Source organism: Mustela erminea, chromosome 3 (assembly GCF_009829155.1).
Source record: "Mustela erminea isolate mMusErm1 chromosome 3, mMusErm1.Pri, whole genome shotgun sequence".
NCBI classification, from domain to species: Eukaryota; Metazoa; Chordata; class Mammalia; order Carnivora; family Mustelidae; genus Mustela; species Mustela erminea.
In genome coordinates, this window is record NC_045616.1 from 135034874 (window position 1) to 135050119 (window position 15246).

A 15246-nucleotide genomic window follows, 5' to 3' on the forward strand; every position below is an offset into this window, starting at 1 on the left:
TCATTATTCCTGGATAAAATAAGTAGAATCTACACATGGTAGCTGAAAGTCAAAAGATATAAAAGGGACAAGTAACAACACGTTTTCCTTCCAGATAACCAGTTCTTTTCCCTATAAACAACAGTGTTATTGGTTTCTTCTATACCTTTCCAGAAGTATTTTATGCATATATAAGCAAATAGTACATATTGTTTTTTCCAAGCTTTAAGGAAAAATATATATACTTTAAAAAATAAATACTTTTAAAAATACTATACCATTCTTACAAAAAAGAAAACTATATACTTTTATACTGTGCTTTTTTAACTCTACATATTTTTGAGAATTGTTCCACAATTGATCCTTTTCTCAATGCCTTAGGTAAGTATTTTTCAAATGTAAGTAATAACACCTTCTTTCTAATGGGAGAGTAGCTGAGAGATCATTTTGTGGTGGCAAATGATTTTTATAGTATTACTTAACTGCATATAAACAGGTGACAAGGGTTCTTATCCTCCACACTCTTAAAAAACTATGAATTCACAATGAACTTAAAAGTAAACATTTGGGGCGCCTGGGTGGCTCAGTGGGTTAAGCCGCTGCCTTCGGCTCAGGTCATGATCTCAGGGTCCTGGGATCGAGTCCCGAATCGGGCTCTCTGCTTAGCAGGGAGCCTGCTTCCTCCTCCTCTCTCTCTCTCTGCCTGCCTCTCTGCCTACTTGTGATCTCTCTCTCAAATAAATAAAACCTTTAAAAAAAAAAAGATTTTATAAAAGTAAACATTAACCACTCCACACCCACAGGAATGACTATCATGAAAAAGACAGTAACATATGATGGTGATCATCTAAAGACACTGGAACCCTTATATACTGCCAGTACAAATATAAAGCAGTATAGTCATTCTTGAAAACAGTTTGTCAGGTTACTAATATATTAAACATAAATTTACCACATGACCTAACAATTCCCAATGCAGGTAGTATCAACTTAAGAAAGACATAAGATGGAAACATATATCCTTCCCAAGACATGTACGCAAATGTTCTTAATAGCATTATTCATAATAGCCAAAATGCAGAAATAACCCAACTGTGTCCACCAACAGGCGAATGGACAAACAAAATATGCCATACATACACACACACATAAATACAAAATGGAATACTATCTGATCGTAAAAAGGAACAAAACACGGATGTGTCCTACAATACAGATGACCTTCAAAAACATTATGCTAAGAGGTCAGATACAAGAGACCACATGCTGTATGACTGCATATGTAAGAAATGTCCAGAAAAACCAAACTGATAAGAAACAGACAGATTAGCAGCTGCATAAGGCTGGAGGAAGAAATGAAGAGTGACCACAATGGGAATGAGATCTGATTTTAGAGTGATGGAAATCAGACTGTGGTACTGGTTGCACAACTCTTTAAGTTACTAACAATTAATGAACTGCACACTTACAATGAATGAATTTTATGTTATGCAGACCGTACCTCAATAAAGTGATTTTTTAAAGTAAAAACTAAAACAAAAGATCCAAAGAATTCAGATTAATTTTGAGATGTTGGCTGAAACAATGTCATACAGAATGAAACAACTTCTTTGTTGCGGAACAAATTAATTATGTCCACCTACCTAAGTCCTCTAACCTACTTTTGGATCAGCTAGTTAACGAATATTTACTGTGTGCTATAGCACATGCTTATTTTATTGTGCTCCAGTGATGACACGATTTCCCCCCTGTCTTTTTCAAACTATTGTGAAAAATTTATTCATACATCACTTAATGAGAGAACAAATCTTCTCTTGGTGCCAGCACATTTATATATGATGCATGTCTCTGCTCAAAATTAGGGATTGGCCAAAGATTATCAAAATCAAAAAACAAAATGTTTTAATTAATGAAAGAAATTCATGAGCCCCTAAAAATATGCCCATGAAGCCCAATTTGAGAAATCTTTAATGTGCAGTCTTAGAAGTTACTGAAATATGCAGAGCAGTTCTGCTACGCGCCCATTCACAAAATGGCTTTGGGAAGATGATCTCTAATGCATGATCAGAAACAACCCTGTCTTCGATTATGAATCTTTGGTGAATTTCTGAAATGGAAATTTATTTTAACATTTTTAATCATATTTAATGTTTATAAAACAAGAATAATAATTTTGAAGAGAAACCTAATGAAAAATAGAATTCATCCACATGAAAAGGTTGAACATTTAAGACAAATGATAAAGTACTGAAACCTTATCATGTGATACTAAAAATCTTGAGGGGGGTCTTGATATAGAACCCCATATTGGGCTCTGTGCTCAGTGGGGAGTCTGCTTGAGATTCTTTCCTTCTGCCCCTCCCCTGCTCTTTCCCTCCCTCCCAAATAAATAAATAAATCTTTAAAAAGAAGATACACACAATACACACAATGGAATATTATTCAGTCATTAAAAAAATGAAATCATGTTACTTGCAATAATGTGAATGGAGGTAAAGAGTATTCTGCTACATGAAACAAAGACAAATTCTGTAGGACTTCACCGCTATGTGAAATCAAAACCAAAACCAACAGACCCTTAAAAACAGAAAACTCATGGTTGCCAGAAAGAAGGTGGGGAAGGGAGACAGTTATGAGAAATAGGCAAAGAAGATTAAGGGTGCCAGTTATAAAATAAATTAAATTATGGAGATGAAAAGTACAGCACTGGAAATACAGTCAATAATGCAATAACATTGTATGACAGACACACGGTGACTACATTTATCATGATGAGCACTGAGTAATGTAAAGAATTGTCAAATCACTATGTTGTGCACCTGAAACTAATATAATAGCATATGTCAACTATAGTTCAATAAGTATTTTTTAAAAATACAGGCAATCAGCAGCATTACTTAGAATAGCCAAACTACAGAATCAGCCCAAGTGTCCAATGACAAATGTATGGATAAAGAAGATCTGGTGTATACACACACACACACACAAAAAAAAAACAGAATAGGGGCCTGGGTGGCTCAGTGGGTTAAAGCCTCTGCCTTCGGCTCGGGTCATGATCCCAGGGTCCTGGGATCGAGCCCTGCATCAGGCTCTCTGCTAAGCAGGAAACCTGCTTCCTCCTCTCTCTCTGCCTTGTGATCTGTCAAATAAATAAAAAAAATTTTTTTTAATTTAAAAAAAAACAGAATATTATTCAGCCATAAAAAAATGAAATCTTGCCATTTGCAACAACATGGCCAAAGCTAGAGTACAGGGCTAAACAAAATAAGCCAATCAGAAAAAGACAAATACCACATGACTTCACTAATTTGTGGAATTTAGAAAACAAATTAATAAAGAAGAAAAAAAAATGACAAACCAAATAATAGACTCTTTTTTTTTTTTTTAAGATTATTTATTTATTTATTTGACAGACAGGGATCACAAGTAGGCAGAGAGGCAGGCAGAGAAAGAGGAGGAAGCAGGCTCCCTGCAAAGCAAAGAGCCCGATGCGGGGCTCAATCCCAGGACCCTGAGATCATGACCTGAGCTGAAGACAAAGGCATAACCCACCCAGGTGCCCCCAAATAACAGACTCTTAACTACAGAGAACAAACAGATTGTTACCAGAGGTCGGGTGGGTAGGGGGCATGGGTGAAACAGGTGAAGAGTACACTTTTCTTCATGAGCACTAAGTAATATACTGAACCACTGACCACTGAGGCACTCCATTGTACCCCTGAGACGAATGTTAACACTGTAGGTTAACTACACTGGAATTAAAAAAAAAAAAAAGACACAGGCAATCCTTGCTTTGCATAGTTCTGATACGCATGAATTTCACTTATCATAGTTTAGAAAAGTAATACCAGGCCCCGACAGCATGGCTCAGATTTCAGTTATTCCCAGGCTACACCAACTCTAAAGAATTAAAAATTCTAGGGGCACCTGGGTGGCTCAATGGGTTAAGCTTCTGCCTTCGGCTCAGGTCAAGATCCCAGGGTCCTGGGATCAAGCCCTGAATCAAGCTCTCTGCTCAGCAGGGAGCCTGCTTCTCCCTCTCTCTCTCTGCCTGCCTCTCTGCCTACTTGTGATCTCTCTCTGTCAAGTAAATAAATAAAATCTTTAAAAAAAAATTCTAAAGGTGAGGTCCAGCATTTAACATTTTTTTAAGTTTGCATTTTAATTCCAATTAACATACAGTGTTAAAATAGTTTCAGGTGTACAATATAGTGATTCAAGACTTCCATGCATCACTCTGTGCTCATCACAAGTGCACTCCTTAATCTCTATCACTTATTTAATCCATGTCCCACCTACCTCCCTCTGGTAACCATCAGTTTGTCCTCTAGAGTGAAGAGACAGTCAGTTTCTTGATTTCTCTCTTTCTCTTATTTTTTTTCCCCCTTTGGCATCTAACATTTTACCATGACCTTCAAATGGTTCTGAACTATGGTAAATTATACATAATATGCTACACAACACTTGGAAAGAATATAGTAGAACATGTAGGAATATTAAAAATCTCCAAGCAATACTGTGAAGTGGAAAACAAAAATAAATTATGGAATAACAACCATCTAATGTCATTTATAAAAACAAGTATAGTGTGTACTCTTTTTTTAAGAATTTATTTATTTGACCGAGAGAGAGAGAGAGAGAGACATCAAGAGAGAGAATACAAGCAGGGAGTGGGAAAGGGAGAGGCAGGCTTCCCACTGAGCAGGGAGCCCGATGCGGAGCTCGATCCCAGGACCCCGGATCACAACCTGAGTGAAAGGCAGACATTCAACCAAACGAGCCATCCAGGCGCCCGTGGTACATACTCTTCTGATGGGTATGTATATTTGTCAATGGTGGCATAAAAAAAAAAAAAAACTTAAAGAATTCATGAAAACAGTAAGAATACCTAAGAAAGAGATTTTTAAAAGACGACCAAAGAAGAACTTTAGTTTTAACTGTAATGTTTTAATTCCTGTATAAGAACATAATATATTAATTAATTAATTAAAGTGTTTTTTAAAAGAAGAGAATAAGAGTATGTAGCCATTTTTAAATGGGCAGAGGATTAGGAATTCTTAACTTGGGGCTATCTAAGTGATCCAAAGCTTCTTAATATTTTGTGAAAAATTTAACTCCATCCACATTTTTTTTACGTAAAGGATACATCTGAAGGATCTGTGTGCCCATGGACTCTAACTCATGAACATACATATATAATTTTTTGAGACTCAGTGAAGAAACAAAACAAAAGGTGACCAGCAGATTGGATTAGAGAATATGCAGTACTGATGATTTTCACTAAATGGGACAAAGAAAGACTTTAGAACCTCAAGATTCACAAATCTAATATTGATGTTGGCTGGGCAAAAGTCCGAAACAAATTATTAAACATACTTCAAAATACCAAAATGGAAGATGCATCAAAAAGAAGTTGAATAACAACAGAAGAAAAGCATTTTGAAAAATCTCGTTTTTCTACAGGTAGATCAAGAAAACATTTTACCTCAAAGTATGTTTAGGTATCCCAGGGAAGTGAGAACAAGGTCAAAAATATTAAAATATTCATCAGAGATGTCCAAATTGCAAAATACCTGATCTCATTCTCACTCCTAAACTTAGGACTTCTGCTGCCTATCCTGAATGGCTACGGGGGTGGGGGGGGGGGGTGTGAACGCCACTTTGACATCCACTTACTCACCACGGTGAATAGATGGTCTTAAAAACAGCACACCCTGCTTTTACACCTTCAAAACAGTCAACAAACTCCTTCAAGTTTTCTTTGCAGGTGATATAGTAACAATGTAGATGAGTGAGAAAAGGTATGGAAAAATTTAGCTGAGTTAACAGGTGTCTATAGATTCTCATAGCTGTGAGCAATTTAAAGGGTTAACAGATCAATATGAAAATAAAGATGGCTTCTTTTTTCTTTAAGATTTTATTTATTTATTTGACAGACAGAGATCACAAATAGGCAGAGAGGCAGGCAGAGGGAGTGAGAGAGAAGCAGGCTCCCCGCTGAGCAGAGAGCCTGGTGCGGGGCTCAATCCCAGGACCCTGAGATCATGACCTGAGCCGAAGGCAGCGGCCTAACCCACTGAGCCACCCAGATGCCCCCGGATTCTTTTTTTATTTTTTTTAATTTATTTGTCAGAGAGAGAGGGCACAAGCAAGGGGAGTGGCAGACAGAGGAACAAGCAGGCTCCCCGCTGAACAGGGAGACTGATGCAGGACTCAATGCAGGACTCGATCCCATGACCCTGAACTGAGGGCAGATGCTTAGCCAACTGAGCCACCCACACACCCTAATGAAAGGCTTCTAATGGCAGACCAAAGTCTGACTCTGCCATATTCAACAAGTATCAGTTGAATAACTCATTGGACATTTATCAAATCTGTAATCAGCAAAAAGCAAAATTTGATCATTAATATGATCATTAATATGTTAGAATCTAAAACTGGAACAATCAGCTAACAAAATAAAGAGAAAAGAACTGAATGCCAAAGAAAATACCTCCACTGCATTTTTTTCAGTATTTAAAAATTTAATGTGAATTTAATTTAGTATTATATAATATACAGTCACACATGAACACACAAATTTAGCAAACATCATTTGTGGCACATAAGACCTAAAATACTTAATATCTGGCCCTTTTACAGAAAAAATTTGCCAACTCCTGGTCTTGACCAGTTATGTTTTCTCTCAAAAATATATTCTATCTTTGATTTTGAGTATTAAAATCAAAGATATTAAGTAAACATTCTGTAACATTAAATTTAAATTGGAGCAGGGGTACTCGGACACTCCTGGGCGGGCAGTAGGCAATGAAGGTCTGCAGTCTCTGGCCAGTGACCAGCCTGAGCCCATGGCAGCAAGTTTCCTGTGCTGCCCAGCTGGGATCGGATCACACATGCCCAGAGCCATGTTGGCGAAAGTGGACCACCTATGGCACCAGGTCATGATCAACCAATTTATGCTGGCTGTAGGTTGCACTGCCAACCAGGTGAAGAGCTGCAACAGGTGCTAGAGACTGCACTGGCAGCTAGAGACTGCACTGAGTGGTTTTTTCCAAGAAACCACCATTCCCAACAGCTACCATCACCGCCAGATGATGTGCACCCCCAGCAAAACACCTGCCATACCACCCAACTTTCCTGATGCACTGGCCATGTTCCCTAAGCTACATGCCTCTGAGAGCCGTCAGAGCAGCAACATCCCCATGACAGCTGTGGTCTCCTCCTCTCCTGCAAACTTCAGTCCCTTCTGGGCCTGGCCCCACCAAGCTACCAGGCCATCTGGATATATACTCCCTCCACCACCCACAGCCAACATGGCCCGTGGGAGCACAGTAGAGGGGTACCTGGCAGAAATCCATGGGTGGGATGGATGGCCACAGATGAGACTGGTTGCAGCCAGGCACTGGGCTGGAGCTGGGGGGTAGTCCATGGTCATGGGAACAAAGGAGAGCCAAGCTGAGGGGAGTTGGGTTGAGTGGGGGTTTCCTAAAGATCGCACTACATGATTTTATAAAAGAATTTGGGGGAGATAGGGGTGAGGGAATAGTCAACTTCCTGAGCCATTGAAGGAGTTTCTCTTCAGGCAAGTTTTTTTCTCTTTTTAGTATGTAACTATAATATATATGACTATATAAGTATAACTAATCTATGTGAGAATGGGCTAGCTGACTGAGGTGCTGGGGTCAACAGAGAAGATCCTCTGAAAGGATCCTCCCCTCGGGCCAGCACTCCTTCCTTCACCCCTGTCCCAGGACAGGTGCTTGGAAGCCAGCTGGTGTGATCTCGTAGTCACAAGGTATCCTCTCAAAGATCATGCCTTCTGGAATCAGAAGAGGACCACCATGGATCCATTCCAAGGAGTTATACAGCAGGGGCTCCCAGAAGTACCCAGCAGCTTAAGGTGTGGAGGCCTCCTTGCCATCACAAGCTCCCTGCACCCCGACTTAGTAGCTGGCTCCTCAGGGGCCTTGCAGGTCCCTGCCTCTCCTGGTATCAGCAGCTTCCAGCTAGATATGCAGGGATTGGGCAGAACTAAAGAGCAGCATGGGTCTCAAGCTTGCCTCACAGGGATCCTGATTCTCCACGGCCACCCTGCCTCTCTCACTGTGTGTCCTACCTGAGTGAATGACAGAGTGGAGAGCTTGCCTTTGGATTTAGTTCCTAAATCAATTATTTCACCAATAATCTCATCAATAATTTCTGTGTGAAATTTTAATTGAAAAACTTAAAAGAGGCTTTTCTTTTTAAGAAAATGGAGCAGGAATACAACAACCATTCTGTGACTGTTTTACACACGTACTTGGGTTAAACAAACACAGAAATGATGGTTGGTGGGAACCAAAGTTTTCACTGTTAGGAAGTGAATGTTTCCAAGAAGGAGGAAGACTGGAATGAACCAATGTATACTAGCTTCGAATCAGAGACATGGGTATGAACTCCTGTTTATCTCAACATGGATGCAAATGGATAAAGAAGTAATTTTATAGATCTAGCACACACACAAGTGTGTATACGCGCATTTAATTCCCACCTCAGCTGAGAAGCCTAGAAGGAACAATAAGCACACCAAGAACCTAGATCCTGTTTTTAGATACCGCTATCCTAATAAATATGACTGACTCTAGGACTGGGGCAGGGACAATACAAGATGAGTCCGGAGCATCTAATAGTACCAAAAAGTAAAAAGTACTCGGGAAAAAAAAAAAAAAAAGGAGGCATATCAAAGAAAGGATCACATGAGCCAAATTGCAAGAGCTCCCAATGACTACAGCTGAAATAGTCTTAGCAACAAAATAAATAACATTGTATTGGCTTATAACCCAAGATATAAAACAAGTATCAAGTAATCAATACAGAATTCCAAGTAATTTATGTAAACACTACCCCCACCAAGAAGTGGAGCTTAATTTTTCTACTCTTCCAAATGTGAGCAGCATTCACTGACTTACTCCCAAAGAACAGCAAATGGAAAGGAGAGGAAAAGTAACTTTATAGTAGAGAAACCTTAAAAACATGATAGCATGTACCCTGGTATGTGATAAGAAGGGCACTTCACCTCTGTGATACTCATCCCCCAAGACCCAGAGTCCCAGTCTAACCAGAGAAAAACATCATAAAAAAAACACATCAATAAACATTCTACAAAACACCTGACCAGGACCGCTCAAAACTGCCAGGGTCAGGAAAACAAGGAAAGACTGAGAAGTCATCATAAACCAGAGAAGACTAAACAGACATGAACACTAAGTGTAAGGTGTATCTTGGAAGGCGTATTAGTGGAGAAACAGTGAAATGCAAATACAGTTTGGAGTTTGGTTCATAGTGATGGACCAATGTGGGTTTACTTGCCATAAATGTACCATGGTAAATGTAAGATATTAACAACAGAGGAAACTGAGTTAGAGGTATGCCTGAATTCTAGATGATCTTTGCAGTTTTTCTATAAATTAAAAAAATATTCTGAAGTTAAAGTTTACTAAAATTTTGAAATGTAAATATCAATATGATCTTGTCACTTAAATACACACACACACACATGCACACCTATATTTCCTACCTCTTTCACTGAAAAGGTCAAGAAGGAATGATATCCCACTATTAATGAGCAGGTATAACATTCAGATTTGGTCTCTAAATACCATTTCCACAGTTTAAAAAAAAAAAAAAAAAAAAGATCTCCATGGGGAAATGCTGATTCTAGGGCCTGGAAAGGAACGTACCAGGAAGCTTACATCATGTTATGCCAGAAAGTAAGTAAGCTTTCATAAAGTCTAATGAGTACATGTCAAAACTACATAGCAATCAGGGACTCCCCTGGCCAAATCTGGGACAATTTAAACATCAAAAAGAATAATGAGTACAATTGACTGGAATGCACAAAAATTTTAAAGTCATAAATCCTGCCACTCAAAAAGGAAAAAGAAAAAAGAAACACCACCCCCAATAACAGCAGCAACTCATTTATCACCATCTACCCATGAACTAAAAATGGGTAGTTAAATAACCAAATATTTATCTTGCCTTCACAGTAGAACTGTATTTTAAGGTAACCGAATAACATCAGTTAATATGGAAAAGTTCTCTTAGAAGAATGTCAACAAATAAATGGAGATGAAATAATGGAATTTAGGAAATCAAGAAAATCACAAACTTACAACCGTCATGAGATAACTGACTCAGGTATGAATAATCAATGGATGCTAAACTTACTAAGTGAAGCAATGAGAAGGAATCTAGATATTTCCACGCTACCAAACATCTCTCTATAAAATTCTTGCCTATCTCAAATATATAATATAAGATTAACTTTACAATGGAAGAATCAGATGTCACCAACTTAATCAAGGATCAATCTTACTTGCAAGTTACAAATAGCAACAACTAGACAATATATGCCACTTGATGTGATACATTAGAGATTAAAATCAAGCCTTCATATCTTTAATAGGAAATACTGGAGACAAATAAGCTAAATGATACTGTAAAAAAAACAATGAGAAAATTGAGGAAGAACCTTATGAAGCACAACCGACCTATTTAATAAAGTCATGGGAAAGAAAAGGGTTTGGAAGGAAACCTTCTCCTAGATTAAAAGATATGTAAGAGAGGTACACAATAAATGTGATATGTATTACTTGATTGGATCCATGTTTGACAAACCAGCATTAAAACACAGTTTGAGGGTGCCTGGGTGGCTCAGTGGGTTAAGCCGCTGCCTTCAGCTCAGGTCATGATCTCAGGGTCCTGGGATCGAGTCCCGCATCGGGTTCTCTGCTCCGCGGGGAGCCTGCTTCCTCCTCTCTCTCTCTCTCTGCCTACTTGTGATCTCTCTGTGTCAAATGAATAAATAAAATCTTTAAAAAAAAAAAAAACACATTTTGAGAGCAAACTGGGGAAATTTAAATATGGGATGATATTGTAATGAGTACGGTGTTATATGCAAACAACGAATCATGGAATGCTACATCAAAAACGAATGATGTACTATGTGGTGACTAACATAGCACAATAAAAAAAAAAAACTATAAAAAGAGAAATACTAAGAAATTCTAAATAGGGGCGCCTGGGTGGCTCAGTTGGTTAAGCAACTGCCTTCAGCTCAGGTCATGATGCCAGGGTCCTGGGATCAAGCCCCATATCAGGCTTCTTGGTTGGCAGGGAGCCTGTTTCTCCCTTTCCCTCTGTCTGCTACTCCGGCCAGCTTGTGCTTTCTCTCTCTCTCTCTCTCTGTGTCAAGTAACTAAACAAAATTTTTTTAAATTTTTTTTAAAAAGAATTTCTAAATAATTTTGTTAGGATAATTGGAGCTATATTTACATAGGGAAATGTCTATATTTTTGAAAGATTCATGCTGAATTATTTCAAAGTGAAAGCTATGTATGTCTTTACTTTTAAATACTTCAAAAATTATAAAAATGAAGCAAATACAAAAAATGTTTTTAACTGTTACATCCAGGTAAATGGTAAAAGGCTATTACAGTAATCCCTCTACTTTTCTCTGTGTTTGAAATTTTTTGCCATAAAAAGTGAATTACAGATGGATGCATAAATAGGTATAAAATTAAGGTGCGGTGCCTAGGCGGCTCAGTCGATTAGGCGGCTGCCTTTGGTTCAGGTCATGATTCCAGGGTGCTGGGATTGAGCCCACGTGAGGTTCCCTGCTCAGCAGAGAGCCTGATTCCTCCTCTCCCTCTGCCTGCTGCTTTGCCTACTTGTGCTCTCTCTGTCAAATAAATAAAATCTTTTAAGAAAATACATATTAAGTAAAAAATATATATATTGTCATAAAAAGTACCATCATTTATTTGGAGACTAAGGGCAAATGATGGCAAAGCTACACAGTTCTCATGATTTAAAATAGTAACATTCATATAATGTTTGCAGTACTGGAGTTTCCATTAATCTTGTACAGATTGTCAAGAATTCTGTTTATTCCCATCTTCCCTTTGATAGCTCACTATTATATATAGGATGCAACAATTTAATTATGGAAGAGAAAATAAGCTTATTCCTGGGTTTTTCTGCATTTTCAGTTACAACAGCATAGCAAATGACACAGTTTAGTAATAGAGCACTGGCTTGAGACTCATGAAGCATGAGTCTCTTCAGAGCTGATCATTAATAGAGTACGGAACAATCCTGAACAAGCGAGTTCACAGTTGTGAAAGGAGAAGGAAAACACAATCCTTAATCAAGAGACCATCCCATGGTAATAAAAGATATGACCTCATATTTTAAATAAATTTCTTTAAAAAGTCATCACACGAACTCAAGATACCAAGTTACTCTTTTAAATAATGAGAGCTTTATTAAATACAGCCATCATAAATAAATAAATAAATAAATAAATAAATAAATACAGCCATCATTGGAGATAACCTGTTTTAAAATTTTTTTTTTTTCCTTTCCATTTGATCAGAGATTTGCTATGTTCACTTAGGGAATTCTCAAATATTTACTAAAGATAGCTTAAAAGAGTTAGGACTTCGAAATTTACAAATCAGTATGATTTGTACAAAACTGACCAGAGCCATGTTTAGATAAAACTTTTAGGTCATTTTGCTAGCTAATTAGCTGCCAGAGAAATCTGAGATCTCAGATCCAATTCTTAGCCACATACAGACATTTATTATCTAAGCATTTATTAGCAAGAAAGCAAAAACAATTCATCTGACCTTTTCTGCAGGATTAAGAAAAATCCCAGCTCTCTAGTCTTTCGTTTACTTCAACCACCACTTCCATGAAAGAGTCACTGAAAGCGAACTCCCAATAGCCCAGAAATAGGAACTTTAACCATATAGTTGACAGAACCCAGTTTACAGGCAGGTATTAGGTTTAGCAAAAACCATCATCCCAAGAGTTCAAGTTAAAGGCAAACTAGATTCTTCTTTTTTTTTTAAGATTTTATTTATTTATTTGACATAGAGAGACAGAGAGAGAGGCAACACAAGCAGGGGGAGTGGGAGAGGGAGAAGCCGGCTTCCCACTGAGCACAGAGTGATCTGCAACTACATCCCAGGACCCTGCGATCATGACCTGAGCCTAAGGCAGATGCTTAACAACGCTTAACAATGGAGCCACCCAGGTGCCCCAGACAAACTAGATTCCGTTTTGTTTTTAATTTTTTAATTTTTTTTTAAAGATTTTATTTATTTATTTGACATACAGAGATCACAAGTAGGCAGAGAGAGGGGGAAGCAGGCTCCCTGCTGAGCACAGAGCCTGATGCGGGGCTTGATCCCAGGACACTGAGATTAGGACCTGAGCTGAAAGCAGAGGCTTTAACCCACTGAGCCACCCAGGTGCCCCGGCAAACTAGATTCTTAAGCCCCCTTCATGCAAGAGTAGAAAATTGGGACTAAGTAATTTCAGCTAATTCACATATCTTGAATATGTACGTTTAGTCAGTAAGAGCTTATTTCCAACATACATTGTACAAGTTAACAAGATATCAGTTTCACCAATAAAAATCTATTTTTGATATCTAATATACTAAAAGATAAGATACAGTCAGAAACAGAAATAAGAGGGTGGCTTATGGTAGCAAGATGTAAAGCCCCTTCTGATATAATGCTAGCTGACCGTACCTGTACAGCGTGGCACTGATGAGCACCTGGGTTATCGGCTTCACATATGTCATACACATACACATGACATTACACAGTATTTACTGCAGTATTAAACTAGCAAGGTAATAATCTCTAAATACAAATATTTTTTACCAAACAAAAAAAGACTGAAAACATCTTTAAAATGTAGATTAATCAAAGTGAAGGGAAGAAATTTAAGGTACATTTTTCTTTCACGCAAATAATAAAGGTAACATATGGTCATATAAATGTAGTATATTTTGGTACAGAGCATTACAGATGGAATTCGAACGATGACAGCACTCTGTCTTCAAATAGGAAGGTATTAAGTTGTGTAATACATACCATTCACAGGGCTGAAGGGATCGAAATGCCTTAAAAGAAGCATCCATTCCAGCAAAATCCCAAAATTTAACGTCATAGTCATACCCTCCAGTCACCAAACGGGCACCTGAGGGATCTAGACCCAAAGCAGAAACCTGGTTTAAAAAAAAAAAAAAATTAACTGGAGAAAATCTAGTTATAGTCTATGATAACCTCCATTTCCTGTCTCTAACCCTACCTCCTATATTATAGGCCTTGGAAGTACAACCCACTAGCTGTTATTACTTCTACTGTTATTACTTCTCTATTATTTGACTTTGTTATTATGACTACTACCTCTTTTGAATAAAGAAAAAATATTTTAATTTAATGTAATTGCCAGCTTTGTCCCAACTTATCTACCAAACCTCATAAATAGATCAGCTTTTTCAATAAACAATTTTGAGAAAATCTTTTGAGATATTTTAATTACCAACCGAAGCCCATACGAACCTAAAATTACCAAAACGAGAAAATGCCAACAGGAATGTTAAGAAATCTATTTAATGAAGTAAGACAGAGTAGAAGTTATTTTCTTGTGTATATGGCTGAATGACTCAATATAATCACCTTAAACAATTATTTTTAAAGCTGAATTATAAGTGACTAACTACATTGTAATACCACTTTTTTACATTGGCTCCATAAAATATCTGCCTTCCCTGTGAATTTTCCTAGAGCCCCTGCACATGTGAACACCCACTGGTAACTCACTATTCTTAAGCAGAGAGTCCCTGGATCTACTGCCCTCTCAGAAGGAAAAAAAAAAATACATTAGAAATAATTAATGAGACTACCACACAAATGAAATACTAAAAGGATCAAAGTTTTATATAAAGGAAGCAACTATAAATCAGTTCTTTGAACAGAATTGAAATGTTATTAATGTTAGAATTACTGTAATTAATACCAGGTACTTAAAAAATAATTTAAAAAAAATAAATAAATAATTTTACTCATTTCAACCACTATCTGTAAACACTGATTTCAATGTAAGGGAATTATATAAATATAATTAATGACTTATTATATGTTTAAGTTAGGTACTACTCGAAATGTGTTAAAGCATACAAATGAGGATAATTGTATGTCTTAAAACCTAAAACAATGAAAAATAAAAATAAACAGAGGCGCCTGGGTGGCTCAGTGGGCTAAAGCCTCTGCTTTCGGCTCAGGTCATGATCCCAGGGTCCTGGGATGGAGCCCCACATCGGGCTCTCTGCTCAGCAGGGAGCCTGCTTCCCCCTCTCTCTCTCTGCCTGCCTCTCTGCCTACTTGTGATCTCTCTCTGTCAAATAAATAAATAAAATCTTAA

General features: G+C 37.7%; 1 protein-coding gene and 1 pseudogene across 1 annotated transcript in view; one reads left to right on the top strand and one right to left on the bottom strand.

Annotated features, from left to right (window-relative positions):
- Positions 1-15246, bottom strand: part of WDR70 (WD repeat domain 70) — a 304933-nt gene that overhangs the window by 238702 nt on the left and 50985 nt on the right. Inside the window, exon 7 of the mRNA XM_032337571.1 lies at positions 13914-14047. Within this exon, the coding sequence (XP_032193462.1) occupies positions 13914-14047 (134 nt within the window). The remainder of the gene's footprint in view (positions 1-13913; positions 14048-15246) is intronic.
- On the top strand, positions 6885-7362 carry LOC116586972 (annotated as a pseudogene).